The 16,840-nt window shown below is 35.2% G+C and overlaps 1 protein-coding gene and 2 non-coding genes across 5 annotated transcripts; all 3 read right to left on the bottom strand.

The window, feature by feature from the left end:
• Positions 1-562: 562 nt before the first annotated feature.
• On the bottom strand, positions 563-645 carry Trnas-gcu. Its single transcript has one exon. It is a non-coding gene; the product is annotated as a tRNA-Ser (tRNA).
• Positions 646-1,153: 508 nt separating this feature from the next.
• Positions 1,154-7,620, bottom strand: LOC119070162 (acyl-lipid (8-3)-desaturase-like). Of its 3 annotated transcripts, none has more exons than XM_037174477.1 (4): positions 7,335-7,617; positions 2,053-2,367; positions 1,821-1,993; positions 1,154-1,764 (listed from the first exon to the last, which is right to left on the bottom strand). In XM_037174477.1, the coding sequence occupies exons 1-4, from the start codon at positions 7,540-7,542 to the stop codon at positions 1,252-1,254; spliced, it is 1,209 nt and encodes a 402-aa protein (XP_037030372.1). In that variant the 5' UTR covers positions 7,543-7,617; the 3' UTR covers positions 1,154-1,251. The 3 variants fall into 3 exon arrangements, with proteins under 3 accessions (XP_037030372.1, XP_037030371.1, XP_037030370.1); XM_037174476.1 differs by lacking the exon at positions 7,335-7,617 and adding an exon at positions 2,798-3,093; XM_037174475.1 differs by lacking the exons at positions 1,154-1,764; positions 1,821-1,993; positions 2,053-2,367 and adding exons at positions 5,759-6,350; positions 6,407-6,579; positions 6,807-7,121 and having other exon boundaries at positions 7,335-7,620.
• On the bottom strand, positions 5,013-5,100 carry Trnas-gcu. The gene has a single exon. It is a non-coding gene; the product is annotated as a tRNA-Ser (tRNA).
• Positions 7,621-16,840: the final 9,220 nt, after the last annotated feature.

Genomic DNA, 16,840 nt, shown 5'->3' with positions numbered 1-16,840 from the left:
AAAAAAACGGTAGACAAATAGTTCAAACAGTTCAAATCGTAACGAAATTAAACAACAAATTCCTCACTTTTAGTATTCTCAGCTCTCGCGTTACAACTTTCATGAACAAATGACTTGTACCGTGCAATGATAGAATCCTTTGAAATTGAATTAAAAAAAAAAGTAATTCACGCAAACCCAAAATGAAAAAGATTTAAATCAATCTTACTAGGTGTCAACAAGAATTCAACAAATCCAAAGGAATCGCTTCTTTTGATCAACGATTCGGCAAATTCTAATAAAAAATGAAACAAAGAAAAAAAACTGTCAATAGACGCATGAATCTAATTAGAAAATCCTTTAAACTCGAACTTACGACAGTGAAACCGTTAAAACGATTACAACAATTGCACAGCACAAACTTTCACAAAATTTATAGGACCAATTCAATTGATGATAATTACTGATTAGCAAAATTTCGATAAAATTCAACAACATCACATTGATGTGCTCTTGACTATTAAAAAGTGATTATAACAAATCTGTATGAAATGGATACTCCATAAAGAGAAAAGAAAAACATCGACGAGGATGGGATTCGAACCCACGCGTGCGGAGCACATTGGATTAGCAGTCCAACGCCTAAGACCGCTCGGCCACCTCGTCGTGTACGTGTACGACTTTTTATCAGCTCGTATGGGGCAAAATTTTGGTAAACAAAAGAAATACGTAAAACCGTATGGGGCAACGTATGGGGCGACAGGAACGCCGTACAGAACTCGGCGCGCCTGGTACGTGTATGCCTTTGAATAAGTAAGTTGCATCGGTGTAAATGTTCAGTTTAAACTGATTTTTTCCCGAATTGTTTTCAATCGAAAATAAAACCAGAGCATAGCATAACATAGCATAACACCTAACTTCAGCTAGATGAAGTTTACAAATTATAAAATATGTAAATACTCATCACATGTAAAATGATCATGAATTTTCGGTAAAAATAAAGAAAATCTTAATGATGCCTAAGGGAAGAGACGGTGATGAAGACTGGCAATGGGTGATAGAAAATGGATTGATATGGATATTCGAGAGTGGAGCAGAGAGAGTAGAGCAGATTCTCGAAGTTATCGTTGCAAGTAAAAATTTATGAGAACTCTAGTCTGTTGGATAATTGACTTAGCGCTTTGTTATCTCAATTTATTTATTAGTATTTGCATTCATTGCTACTGTTTTTATATTCCTACCTAGAATTCAAATACCTAGTCGACAAAGATATCACTCTGCATCGATCAATTCTTGCGACACTTTGTGCAAATTTAAATACGTTTGCCTTATTGCTTCAGCATATGAATAACAAATGTACGGAAGATTGTGTTTTTTTGCCAACGTCTTGACTCTGTCTATTATTAGCGGCTGTCGGAATTGAGGCATTGCAGGAAATAGATGATGTTCGATTTGATAGTTCAGAAACCCCATCCAATAGTCGCACCAACGGGTTTGTTCAACGTCTGCAGTATGCACTAGAGCGTATTCAACCCAATGCATTGGCTGTGTCGTAACCGGCAAGTAAGTGTGACTCAACGCAAAGTTTAAGAATATGTAGGAAGCAGCCATCCAGGACGAAAAAAATCCAACCCAGAAACCAACTAAATATAAGTAAATGACATAATGTGCAATCAATGCCAATATTTCTATGTACAGCCTGTTTTTGATGAGGAATTTGGGTACTTTGTAAAATCTCCAAAATATTCCGCCTAACAAAGGACTGACAAGCGGGAAGAAGTATGTCTGAATTGAGAATCATTTTAATATTAGGACACATTCGTTTAGATTCACTAATTTACCTGATGCTTAATGAGAAATCCCTTGCCTTCAGCATTGTTTTTCACAACTTTTGTGTTGTACGCCAACAATGGAACTGTGCTCAGATCAATGTCATGGTTCAACCGTTGTGGCATCGCGTGGTGCCGATTATGTCCCCGTCTCCACCAAGTTGCGGAAGCGCCTCCAATGGTTCCTAGCGAATAATTTAAAGTTTTGATTATCGCTTCTCGTTATAAACGTTCCAATTGTTACCGTGCAAGAACATTTGGAAATATCGATCGAACTTCGGAAATCCTAAGAAAGAATAGTGACCACACTCGTGTCCCACCCAACCGACGCGTCCTTGCGAAAAACCAATCAAAAATAATCCCGCATATTTAGCAACATTGTATGGCCATTGTAGCAGTAAGTATCCAACATACCACATCGCCAGCAACTCTACCATGCGCACAGCATTGTATGTATGAGAAGGTTCGAAAAATCCTTCCTTAACCAGGTCCTTGTAGAGCTTTGTAAAATCTTCTGATAGGGCACGATTCTTTTTCAGCACTTGAGGGTCTAAATCGACTTGATTTAACAATGAAAAAATAAAAATCTAACTCAGGATCATAATGTGCAAAATTTGCAAAATTTAGGTGCCTCCGTTGGATAATAGTTATTTATGACATCGAGTGCGAAGTACTTTATTAGGCTCTAGATGTGTAACTGTGTCAGCGGCCTGCGTGTCATAATACACATCGTGAGCCTAATCAAGTGCTTCGCACCGAGATTCATACAACGTTCTATGCAACAGAGCGATCTAAAGTTCGCAGTTTTCGAACATTATGATCTCGAGTTGCATAAATCGTCGTATGAATCTCGTTGCAAAGTACTTTATTAGGCTCACGATATGTATTATGTTTATTACACCGCCTGCGGCCACGTGCCATAGTTACACATCTAGAGCCTAATAAAGTACTTTACACTTGATGATAATAAATATACAAACAGTACATACGATCAATGTCCATCACTGGACGTTTCTTAAACGATCCCATCATTTTCTTGACTTTGTCAAAAGATCGATGATGGAATTGTTGAATTGCATGGGTACCATCCTCGCCAGGTTTTGTATAATCTAAAATTATACTTCCTCCTGGATGTCTTTTGATAAATTCGGTAACATCATAGAAATAGCCATCAAAGATTATCTCCTTCCTCTCCATGCTGCTACTTTCTTTTATCACCAATCACTTTACCTGGAGGTCGTCCACTTTGACGGAAATCGCTCTGTGAAATGCTCGCGATCACTTTACACAAGGATATTTTGTATTACACTAATTCTACACAATTCCAAAATTTATACATATAGCAGACAAGACAGCCGCTGCGCTCTGTATTTTTATTGTAAAACAACGTTCTAATAATGCTTATCAAAACTAAGTACAGTGTGCGTTAGAAAACACAATTTTAGATTTATCAGAGTTATAAAAGTCGTCGATGTTCAAACCCTAGTGCAAGGCTGTATTCCTCCCTAATTATATAGCCTTGATTAAGTGCTTGATATTTTGGCATGAAATTTGAATTCGCTAAGGGATTTTAAAGATTCCGAACTAAAAAAAATGGTAATGCAATGTTATTTAACCGATATTATTCGCGAGCCGACTATCATATCTGCTGTTAATAATGCAGTAAGAACGTCCCTTCACATGAACTCAGCGCGCTTATGTCAAAATGTGGTTTAATTAGCATTTTCAAATTAAAGCGAAATATTACATTATTGATTCGAAATTAAATTTTCTTCGTTTTATTATTGCAACATTGTACATGACCTGATTGCGTGTTAAACAATTTACAATAACACTTTAGTTTCTGCTAGGCTGATGGACATACGCTACACTTTTGGATTTAACATTTTATTCCGTCTTCGACTAGTGTTTGATGCATTTTCTTTTGAGTTTTTTATAATCACATTCCTGTGCTGACCCTTAAGAGGCATGCTCATCTAGCTCTAATTATAGAATACATTTTTGTGTTTTGTATTACATAAAACCGCATTAACTACTACGAAGTTGTAGCTTTCAATAAAATACAGACTTTGAATGAATTTGCGAAAACCTCATCCAGCTTGTATGAAAATGAAATTCAAGCCACGTTTGATCCGAATGATCAGACTAACGACCCCTGACAATTTTGTGGAACAACTTTTTTGTGGTTGTCTTTTTATTTTTGGCAGTAGAGCTGTGTAAAAGGGAGCTGCGTCGCATGTTGAAAAATATTTATTTGTGAACTCGGAGTTGAAATATTTCGCCAATAAACAGACGTGACGGTTTATTTGGAAGTATGCAGGTTTAGTTGCTTTATGGCGGCAGATGAGCCCTTAGAAGTTCTTCAGCGCAGTCAAATTTTTTCAATTTCCTGTCACAACCTTGGACAGCGACGGACAACGGCTTCAGTAGTATAGTTGGACTACTGGTGGACTACCCTCTACTATCCATTGTCAAACTTGTTTCGTCGCTGCTGTCCAAGAGATTCCGAAACCAAAAACCATATACTGGCTTACGATGTCTATAGCGCTTCCACACACGGACCTTTCGACCTTTTTTGGGTATGTATCGCAGCGACTTTTTAAGCACTACAAACCTGTACACTTCCTAATAAATCGTCTGTTTATTGGCGAAATAATTCGACTTTGAGTTCACAAATAAATGTTTTTCAACATGCGACGCAGCTCACTTTAACAACTCTTCTGCCAAAAATAAAAAGACAACCAGAAAAAAGTTGTTCCGCAAAATTGTCAGGTGAGGGGAGACTAACGATTTTATAGAGTCATCGATCATTCGGATCAACCTTGGTAAATTCATTCTTAACTTACGTTAGTTTGATCAGCTCTGAAAATGTACGCAGTCTACCGAAATTTTCATTTATCGATCTAGAACGATAATCTCGAGCGAGTTTTAACTTATCTCGATATATCTGTTCTCGACATATAAAATATGGAATGCACCTACTGCCAGACTGTTATCTTGACGTGTAGGCATTATTGTAGGCCACGCCTTCGGCTCTGGCAATAATGTCCTACGCCTCAAAATAATAATCTTGGCAACAGGTAAACTGTTTACTTTACTCAATACATCTGTCTAGAGTTTGCTAAGCCATGGCACGACCGTAAAAAATCCGTATGAGATGGAGTAAAAGGTTCGAGTCTACAACATAAAGAGAAACAAAATCATCGACAAAATCAGGATGGGATTCGAACCCACGCGTGCAGAGCACATTGGATTAGCAGTTCAACACCTTAGACCGCTCGGCCACCTCGTCGTGTGCGTGTATGCCTTTGAATAAGTAAGTTGCATCGGTGTAAATGTTCAGTTTAAACTGATTTTTTCCCGAATTATTTTCAATCAATTTTCAGTGCTATGACCCGAGACAAGGTATGGGTATGCCCAATGGTTTGCAATTTTTATGGACTCTTTTCAGCGACAACACTTTTACATACGGACTTCAGTATTTTCAACTTTTTTCAACATTTTCTTATCTTGACTATTACACCAATAGTTGACCTGGTCTGTTTTGGTTAATGAGGAATGACGTTATATTCATCTTACCGACCATCTAAACCGTTGTTCGTCCAATCATTCATAAGTATTGTCAACTGTATTCCTATGTACAGTGTGGTCAGTGAAGATATGGATGGAAGAACTGATTGTCCGATATAATCTTTACTTACAGTTAACTTAAAGGTTTATTATTTCGTCTTAATAGCCTAAGGAAAGCGACGGTGATGAAGACTGGCCATAGGTGATGGAAAATGGATGAGTGTGGATTACAAATTTCCAAAAGGTCGTTTATCGATATGGATATTCGAGAGTGGAGCAAAGAGAGTATAGCAAGCAGATTATCGAAGTTATCGTTGCAAGTAAAAAGTTATGAGAACTCTAGTCTGTTGGATAATTGACTTTGCCCTTTGTTATGTCAATTTATTTATTAGTATTTGCATTCTTTGCTACTGTTTTTATATTCCTACCTAGAATTCAAATACCTAGTCGACAAAGATATCACTCTGCATCGATCAATTCTTGCGACACTTTGTGCAAATTTAAATACGTTTGCCTTATTGCTTCAGCATATGAATAACAAATGTACGGAAGATTGTGTTTTTTTGCCAACGTCTTGACCCTGTCTATTATTAGTGGCTGTCGGAACTGAGGCATTGCAGGAAATAGATGATGTTCGATTTGATAGTTCAGAAATCCCATCCAATAGTCACACCAACGGGTTTGTTCAACGTCTGCAGTATGCACTAGAGCGTATTCAACCCAATGCATTGGCTGTGTCGTAACCGGCAAGTAAGTGTGACTCAACGCAAAGTTGAAGAATATGTAGGAAGAAGCCATCCAGGTCGAAAAAAATCCAACCCAGAAACCAACTAAATATAAGTAAATGACATAATGTGCAATGAATGCCAATATTTCAGTGTACAGCCTGTTTTTGATGAGGAATTTGGGTACTTTATACCATTTCCAAAATAGTCCACCCAACAAAGGACTGACAAGCGGAAAGAAGTATGTCTGAATTGAGAATCATTTTAATATTAGGACACATTCGTTTAGATTCACTAATTTACCTGATGCTTAATGAGAAATCCCTTGCCTTCAGCATTGTTTTTCACCACTTTTGTGTTGTATGCCAGCAATGGAACCGTGCTGAGGTCAATGTCATGGTTTAACCGTTGTGGCATCGCGTGATGCCGATTGTGTCCCCGTCTCCACCAAGTTGCAGACGTGCCACCTACCGTTCCTGCCGTTTGGAGTCAAAATCATTTTATTTATTTATTGATTCATTTATTTACTTTTTAATACATATCATTCAAAACACAATTCTGCCGTAATTTGCATGAGGGGATGAATAAAAAATTAAAACAAAAGAATTCTTTTGTTTAAAATTTTGACTTAATCTTTCATGCCAATTACGGCAGAATTCAAAGAGGCTACTTCGCGTTCGGTTATTAAAATTTTAATTGTTACCGTGCAAGAACATTTGGAAATATCGATCAAACTTTGGAAATCCTAAGAAAGAATAGTGACCACACTCGTGTCCCACCCAACCGACGCGTCCTTGCGAAAAACCAATAAAAAATATTCCAGCATATTTGGCAACATTGTGTGGCCATTGAAGCAGAAGGTATCCAACATACCACATCGCTAGCACCTCTACCATACGCACGGCATTGTAAGTATGAGAAGGTTCGAAAAATCCTTCCTTAACCAGGTCCTTGTAGAGCTTTGTAAAATCTTCAGATAGGGCGCGATTCTTTTTGAGCACTCGAGGGTCTGAATCAACTTTGTGATGTAGCAATGAAAACAAAAACAAAATTCTTAATTTGTCTCATTAGATTTTCCGATGATATGTCTTTTAAAATGTGATACTATTAATTAATTTAAAAATTCGTAACGAAACGTGCATACATGTAACAGCTAAGTTATGAATTCTTAAAATGATTGCGAATTAATTAATAAATGTTTAACTTGAGCTACAAGACAAGCAGTACATACGATCACTGTCTGTCACTGGACGTTTCTTGAACGATCCCATCATTTTCTTGACTTTATCAAAAGATCGATGATGGAACTGTTGAATTGCATGGGTACCATCCTCGCCAGATTTTGTATAATCTAAAATTATACTTCCTCCTGGATGTCTTTTGATAAATTCGGTAACATCATAGAAATAGCCATCGAAAATTATCTCCTTCCTCTCCATGCTGCTACTTTCTTCTTATCAACAATCAATATACGGAAATACTTTAACGGAAATCGCTTTTTAAAATGTTCGCGAGCACATTCCCCAAGAATATACTGTGTTATACTAAATAACAATTGATATATACTACAATCCATAATTTATACATTTTAGTAGACAAGTCAGCCGCGTCACGTGATAATGTGACTTATTAAAACGCACCGTTAAAACGCATTGAATGTGTGATCATACGGCAGTCTCAATTAATTCCATAAATAACAAAAAAAAAATAGTTTCAGAAAAGCCGAGGCAGAAAATCTTTTTGCAAAAGAAAATTCTTTGTTAAAAAAGTCTCTAACTCGCAGAGAAAATACCCAAAAAAATTCTTGAAATTTTAAGAAAATCCTTTTGAAAACAAAGAAAATCCTTAAAATTCGTAGAAAACTTGAAAATTTGCTCACCGGCTATCATATCTACCGCTAATAATGCATCTCATTAACCTCTACTTAGCGTAGTTGTAACACAATGGGGTCTAATTAGCAATTTCAATTGTAAGTGAATATTGATTTGAAATTAAATTTTCTTCGTTTTTATTATTGAAACATTGTACATTATACCTGAACGCGTTGAACAATGGGCATTGAAGTCTTGACGAATTAGACGCAGAACATTATTCTAAACAAAAAATTGTTCTACGGTATGCCTCTAAAATGCACAGATTTTTTTTACAAAATTAATTTAGTTTATCACATGTTCGGATGTCAAAATTACTTAACTAGAAGTTTAATTCAAAAATTACACTTCAGGTCTATGTTGTTGTCTCGTTTTCGCTTATGTGATAAAATAGAGTACTCACTTGTCACTATCAGTCTCGGCAAGCCTCGACTTCTTCGTGACAAGTGTGTAATATATATTATCTTCCATGTCTTTCACTATTTCATACATTACTCGTTTCTGTATATAAACTCTAAGACATACGTTATTCTGGTTTTCTAGGGATATAATTTTATTACTCTTCTAGGGTAAATTTTATTTCCGTTTTTTATTTTGAAGTTAACCAGTGACCCGACCGAGACTCGAACTCGGAACCTCCTAATAGGCCTGTTCATTTTATAGAAATAGTCTCAAATTCATCTGGCATGGTGTTTATCTGGTCCAGAAGGCTAAAATATTGGACCCGTATTTTTTTTGGAATTTTAAAAAATAGTTTAGATCTGGGGAGCGAAGCATTTGTTCAAATGTACGAAAGCGTTGGTTAGAAGAGAGGAGAATGATGGTGTATATCTTTTTTACTCTTCTAACCAACGCATTCGTACATTTGAACAAATGCTTCGCTCCCCAGATTTAAACTATTTTTTAAAATTCAAAAAAAAAATACGGGTCCAATATTTTAGCCTTCCGGACCAGATAAACACCATGCCAGATGAATTTGAGACTATTTCTCTAAAATGAACAGGCCTACTGTCCTAACCATTCGACCACCAAGTCTTTGAGTGTATCATAGTATTTTACTGCTATGTGAGAGAAAATCGAGAATTACTTATTACATACATATTGCGAAGCGATATGTACATAAGAAGTGATTCGAGATTTTTCTCACATGGCAGTACGATATTTTATCTTCCATATGTGTGACTATTTCATACATTCAGCGTTTCTGTATATAAACTCGAAGACATACAAACACAAACGTTTGGTTTATGTGTACGAAAGCATCATGTGTGACAATTAAACAAAATCATGGCAACAAATCGGAACGTAATCGTGAATCTTGGTGGCCGAACCGGCTAGAGCGCGTCAATTTTATGCACATGATCTTGAGTTCTATTCTCACAACAAACATTTTTTTTCCATTTTTTTTTATTCTGTTATCAAAAAACTGTTAATTAACTGATCTCCGGTATCGTAGGGAGATTTTCAACCGAAAGAAATGTCTTCTGTACACCGGGACCTTAGCCTTTTTCATTTTGATTACACCACATTATTTGTAGTTACACATTTCTATGCAGATATTTGTCCAATCGAAAAACTAATTGCGATACCGAAATCCTGAGATAAAACACTACACAACATAATTTTGAATAACGACAATCCGTTTGATCAAAATTTGATTATAAATAAATTAAGTAAAGTGAAAGGGTTCACATGACGTCTACACATACACAAGCGACATTTTGTCGTACATGTTCCTTATGTACTTTTTAAATTGATTGGACTACCTGCGACAAAGTTACTACTACTACTACATATATGTTCATTGCTCATGTGCTTATGTTCTACATACATGCGGGGTTTCATGACAACAAAACTAAGTAGAGTCATGAATCTCAGTGGCCGAATTGGCTAGAGCGTAATCTTTTTATGCATAAGATCGTGAGTTCTCTTCCCGTAACAAACATTTTTGTCTCGTTTTTTTTTTATCAAAATAAATTACAAATAAACTGTGATGATCTCTTTATCGTAATAAATAGATTTTCGATTGAACGAATAAACGAATATTTGCTGCGCACTGAGGCCTTACACTTTTTTACATATTGATTACAATGTCACATTTCTCGGCAATCGAAAGGCTAATTAATTTACAGAAATCCTGAGATGAAACACAACAAAAAATAGATTTTAAATGATCCGTTTAGTCGAAACTTGATTATTTTTCGTTCTAAAAAAAACTACATGGCGTCTACACATACACGCGCGACCTGTTGTAGTACAAACTGAGTCGAACGTTGCGACGTATGAGTTTATGTGTCTAAACAATACCCTCTCGGATAGTAATAAACGGGAGATATAAAAATCAAAAAAGGAAATATAAAAATCAAAAAAGGAGATATAAAAATCAAAAAAGGAGATATAAAAAACAGAAATGGAGGTATAAAATTAAAAATCGAAGATAAAATATTTGAAATTGCAGATAAATAATTAAAAACAGGAGATAATAAAATTAAATTTGGAGTCATACCGTCTCCTTTTTTGAATTTAATATCTTCATTTTAATTATTTTTTATCTCCATTTTTGTAATATCGTTATCTCCAATTTTTAATTTAAAATTTTCATTTTAATATATATTTATCTTCAAAATTAAATTTTTTATCTGTAAAATATATTCATTTATCTCCAAAACTAAATTTTTCATTTTCAGAATTTAGTTTTTTATCATCTTTTTTATTTTATTTATTTCCAAAATTAATTTTTTTAATTCCAAAATTTAGTGAAAATTATCTCAATTTTTGAATTTTATTACGTCATGTAATGTGCATACAAATTTTTGAAACTTGAGTCAGTTTTCATAGCAAGCGCTCTAATTGTGCAAAATTGTAGTGGCAGGCACAGTGCCGCATCCAGCATATTCAGCGCCCTGGACCATTTTGGTTTCTAGGGCCTCTTTTTATGAAACACCTTTTTAGTTTTCATGATGTAAAATAGATTGAGGAAATTGCTCTCGTCACTCCTTCGAGTCAGTCTTTCCAATGTCCATACAATCCGGAGGAAATAGCGATTTTATCTAAAAAATTCACCTCTCAATTAAAATCATTGAAAGGTGAGTTTGTTTATATGAAATTGCTATTTCCTACACTCCATAGAAATTTTGACATTAGACCATACCTGGGAAATTCCAGCGTAAGTCATGTTACCAAAACAGAATTTTGTCTCTTTTCAATGTACGAATATGCACCAAAGAAGATGCGAAAAAACACACCGTAAGTCATGTTACCAAATGTGAAAATGGATATTGTAGAGCGCTATCGCTACAATACAGTGGTGATGTTGTGAGAGTGAAAGAGAAAAATCACTGTCACAAAATACGTGGATTTACCCACCTATTGAGTATACTTTCATTGGGTTTTTACTGTACGATGAAAGAAACCTATAAACAGTTTTGTTTTTATATTTGGATTAGCTTAAAAACAGCTGAAGCAAATTCATCCTGAAATTGCATTGTCTCTAACTGTATTGATACAATATAAAATTTCTAAGAATCTATACCTTAAAGTATTGGTTTTAGTAATAGTTGTTCGACTTTATAAAAAGCCTAAACTTTTAAAGTTTGACCCTCACCGCAAAATCTTACTTTTTTTTCTTTTTTCGTTTTTGTAAAAAAAAGTTGAAGATCGTTATCATTAGAGACGAATCTAGCACACATGAGTGGTAAATCGAAAAATCTTAAAAAATTAGCCTGCAGCGCTTCAAGTTGTTTACTTGAGTTAGAACAGTGGAACTATATATCTTAAGATGGATATTAAGGTGAATTGTGTTAACCCATTCACAAGGGTTTGTATCTGGATTTTGAACAACGACTCACATTTGTAACTATTTTATCTTCCTTGAGTTCGAAAACTAGAAAACAGACCGCAGCTGAAATGAAGTTGCAACCTTACAACTCTTAAATAACTAGTCTGCATCCCGTGGCACTTCGTGCCATGTCGCATCCTAGCAAGCTAGACCGGGCAGACACCTGTTATTGAGAAACACCTGTTCGAAAGCAACTCTACATCTGCTTAAAAGAGATATACGAAAATCGAGGGGGTGGTCAGTAACACACAATAGCTCAATAGCTTACACTTTGGTCCCTTCCACACAACCACTCTTTCAATACAGAATAATTCTTTGTCGAAGAAACTAACTCTGCATCTGCTCGAGGGAATGGTCACTAAAAGCTGATTTTGCTTTATGTAAAAAGGCCCTTTAAGGGTTTGTGACTAATAAACACTCCATCTGCCAGTCGCAGTAATTTCAGCACATTTCTGCCCCGGAAAAATTATTAGACGAAGCGAGAGAAAAAAAATTAACACCTAAGTTACCGACACCGTTCCGGCGCCCGGCTCGCATTGCGGCCCTCCGCTGCGCTCCGGGGCAATGGGCCGGATCGCTCGGCGTGTTAAAACGCTTTTTATTTGCAATGAGTTACACAGACTAATTATTAGACGAAGCCAGAGAAAAAAAATTAACACCTAAGTTACCGACACCGTTCCGGCGCCCGGCTCGCATTGCGGCCCTCCGCTTCGCTCCGGGGCAATGGGCCGGATCGCTCGGCGTGTTAAACACCTATTATCGAAAAACACCTCGTTCCCCGTAGACATTTTTCCGTTTCACGTACACATTTTTCCATTTCCCTTTGTTGAAAACCATCAATTTGGTGAAACCCGTACCCTTCTACACCCCACACCACAACCACTGTTTCAATACCGAACAACTTTGCCGAAGAGACCAACTTTCCATCTGCTTCACACAAAAAGTTAAAAAAATCGAGGGGGTGGTCACTATTACATAGAAGCGTACACTGTGGTGTGGTCACTTTCAGACAACAACTTTGCCGAAGAAACCAACTTTCCATCTGTCAAACCGCTCCACAATTGTAAACGCGTTAAATATTTATCTGCAATTTCGAATTTTTTATCTTCGATTTTTACTTCCATTTCAAATTTTTTTATCTCCATTTTTTGAATTTTATATCTCAACTTTAAATTTATTTTATCTCCATTTTATTAATTTCGGTATCTCCCTTTTTAAATTAAATATTTCCATTTTAATATATATTTATCTCCTCTTTTATGTTTTTTAACTTCATTTTCAATTAATTTATCTCTTTTACTATTTTAATTATTTCCAAAATTTAAATATTTATCTCCAAAACGAAATTATTATCTCCAAGATTGTATTTTCTATCTCGAAATTTGATTTTTATCTCTCCTATATTAATTGTTTTTAACTCCTTTTATGAATTTCATATCTCCAACTGTGAATTTTTTATCTCCAAAAATATTTCCCTTTTTGATTTTTTTATCTCCCGGTTTAATATAATCCATACCCTCTCTAGCAACCAAACTAGGAAAATTAAGGTGGTAAAACTTTACAGTGTATTCTGTCATAGAAAATTTTACACTTTTAAAAATAAATTAAATGAAGTATGAGCAGCGATTTCATTTTTTGTGTTGAAAATATTACGTCTTGATTAACCGTTTCGGCGTTCGAACATGAATAATTTGTGATTGTGACGTGTTTTTTGGTGTGTTGTTCCGTTATTTTGGTGTGCAAAAATGAAATAAAGTTTAAAGTTTGTCTTTTTCGTGTGGCGTTAATATTGCTTTAAAAAAGAGCGCGGCACGGCAACCCTATTACGAGAAAAAGTCAGTGTCACATTTGTCAAAATAAGGTGGCATTTTGACTGCGTCAAAACGAAGTTTGGTTGCTAGAGAGGGTATTGGTCTAAATAAACATCTGGACACAGGTGAATAATCTACTATTACAAAGTACGACCCTAAATCGATCCAATTTTGTCAGCCGCCTAAGATGTGACAAAGGCCGTTTTCAGTGGCGATGAATATATGTATGTGTAAGTTGCCCCACATCAAGAACGTCATGGGTAAAAACAATTCTGATCAATTGTCTTAAAACAGTAAAAACTCAAAAATATTTCGTCGCCATTTCGCAATTTTCTTACGAACCGCTGTACAATTTGAAGTTCAGATAAACTTAAACGGTGCACATTGGAGTCATACCATAATTAAAAATACAAACTTGTGAAAACTTCAATGCCTCATTTACAAAAACTCTTTATTTTTTGCTCTGCTGGTGAACTTACGCTACACTTTTGCATCTACATTTTATTCCATCGTATTGACGGTAAGTCAATTTTTATGCCTAGCCTGATGTTAACATCTGCTAGCTTGCTTCTAGCACTCGCTAATGTTCAACTAATGCAACCATATTTTCACATCAAGCAAAAAACCCTAGACGTTACAAAAGTTTATAGAATTTCGATCAACTATTAGATTTAATCCAGAGTATGCGAGATATAATGGTTTGCTAATGAATTCTGAAAATTCACAAAAAAAATCATGATGAAACTGAACACTTATACCAGTACGGATCTCAATAATTTGGTTGTCATGTCACCCTTTTCCCATATTATATTCGGAAGAACTATTTTCAATTTGCAGAGGCAAAACTTAAGCTTCACAAATATATATTCTTTTCCAAAGTTGTAGAAATCTATACCCAGAGGAATTCTGCTCATGCATTATATTGTTACATGTGCAGTATAGTTGCATAGTATCAGTGAAGAATGCTGTATAACGAACATAGAATGATTATTATTTGGTTCATTGCAACGAGTTACATTTTGAAATATTTATTACAAAATAGAAGTTTTGCGATTCTTGAACACCATCAATATGAAATAAAATTTGAGATAAATATTCTGTGATTGCAGATCGATAAATTTGATAGTACATACCTACTACACTGACAAAATTTAAGGATTGCGCGCGAGCATTAACAGGAGCGTGTATACTAAGGTACGTCGGCTTATGAATTGCAGATTCAAATTCAATCTTGAGCACTTAAATCGTGATCTACGGCACACGTTTCCATAAGAAGGCTGAAATGATAATTTCAACCTTTAATTTTGAAGGTTGATGGAAGAGCGTTGCATTGCAGTCACTAAATTTAATACCTACCTCAAGGATCAAACATGGAAAGTGAATTGATATTGTAAAATTTTCAGAGCAAAAAGGCTTTTGATGAATTTTCCGTAGTTTGTTATGCATTACAAGTTTAATATGATGTCAACGTTCTAATATTCTTCCAGGCTTTTTCATTATTCTTCAATTTCAACTTTTTGTATGAAATATGATAGAGTTACACGTATACTGTGTGTTGTGTGCTTCGTATAAACTTTCATTATTTTCTTATTTTACGCATCAATAAAGATCGCTTGCGATTAGAACTATGAATAGCTCAAAGATTCCATTTTAGATTCAATTCAGGTGATATAATACACGTTTACACGTTTTTATTATGTTCGTGGTGCGTAGACAGGTTAATGATTGATGGTAAAAATAGCACAGCACCTTACATAGTGCGGTTACTGGCAGTAGGATTTTATGAGGAAAACATTATTATGAGCATATCATATCTGCTATCTACGGTATTTTAACCCTAGAAATCTCATGACTCTACAAACCAAACTTTTTCTTGAACTTTCTTGTGAACAGAATTAAAAATGCAAAATATTTTATCGTCGGATCTTCAAAAAGCATGCAAATTAGAATTGTATCGTAAACATTTTTACTATAGAAATTCGCTCGTAGGGAAACACGCCAACCAACGTGGCAGTGTGGCTGAGGCAACTCGTTCGACGGGAGCAGTCGTTCCCTTGAGGAAAATATTAAACGTATAAACAAGACGAGAATTATAAGAACCGACAGTTTCAATCCAATTCACGATATTCATTCAGCATGAGATATCGAAAACACTGTACATGAACACAACACACGTAAGCATCCGGTCTTTTCTATTTTCTATCAGTGACATTAACAATTTAACTTTTTAGAAACGGCTAACGTATCGCATTATATTCATTCAATCTGCTACTTCTTTTGGTTTGAAGAATTCCGCTGTGTTTGATACGAGGTCTTTTACTTCAATTGTTATTTTTCTCGATTTTTCTATATAAATGAATGCTATTTGGAACTATCGCTTATTTTTGTCATCGTTGTCGATAGCAGATAACTAACTGTTTTTGAAAGATTAGATTTTCCTGGACAACTTTTTTTTTTTTTTTAATATATAACTCTTTATTCAAAAAAAAAGAAAGAATCCTTATCGCTCCGGTTAATTTCTGAGTGGAGCACTACTTTCATGACTGATGCGAACAGGATTTCGGTCGATATGATTAAATTTTGTGGTTCGTGTTTAACTATACTAAGAATTATGAGAGGTAATGGCCGGGTTTGTTTTCAGTAGTGTTGTAGATAATAAGAAGTTAATATCACACATCGTCAAATATCACAACTCATCGTCAATTAATATTCCTTTGTTCTGATTCGGTTTTAATTTCAAACGTCCAAAACTGTCCAACTAAACGATCAGCTAATATTTAAACTATTTTGCAGAGCTGTATACTGAAATTTATTAGCACGGGAAAAAGTACTATTAATAATAGCCCAATGTTTGCGCTCAAAGTCAGTACGCCCAATGCCATAAAGTATTTTTAAATAACTAAATGTTTCCAAAAACTCTGTTTCAATTTTTCAATTTGTTTGGTTTCAAACTTTTGTTTTAATTTGCATAGTTAAATATGTATACTTACTACACATCCAATGATGATGTCAATCATTGGGGGGAAACGTATTAAATATAAATTTTAGCATGAAAGGCACGTTCTGCGTTTAAAACGAAACGCGACTGGCTTTATCTCGCAATAATAATAAAATTGTTTTCAATTTTTTGGGTGGTGAGTATGTAGAGAAATATTTTATAATAAAAAAGGTGGTACATCCGAGGGAACATCGTAAAGTGACACATTTATATGAGCGG

This window comes from Bradysia coprophila (assembly GCF_014529535.1).
Source record: "Bradysia coprophila strain Holo2 chromosome X unlocalized genomic scaffold, BU_Bcop_v1 contig_526, whole genome shotgun sequence".
NCBI lineage: Eukaryota > Metazoa > Arthropoda > Insecta > Diptera > Sciaridae > Bradysia > Bradysia coprophila.
Note: the sequence above shows the minus strand (reverse complement) of the source record. Positions and strands in the feature narration are given on the sequence as shown.

Excerpts from the sequence above, each read along its gene's own strand:
- LOC119070162 (XM_037174475.1), bottom strand. The coding sequence starts at position 7,542 with ATGGAGAGGAAGGAGATAATTTTCGATGGCTATTTCTATGATGTTACC. Across the intron at positions 7,122-7,334 it reads TCCAGTGACAGACAGTGATC|TTGATTCAGACCCTCGAGTG; the intron begins GTATGTACTGCT and ends TACATCACAAAG. Across the intron at positions 6,580-6,806 it reads TTTCCAAATGTTCTTGCACG|GAACGGTAGGTGGCACGTCT; the intron begins GTAACAATTAAA and ends TCCAAACGGCAG.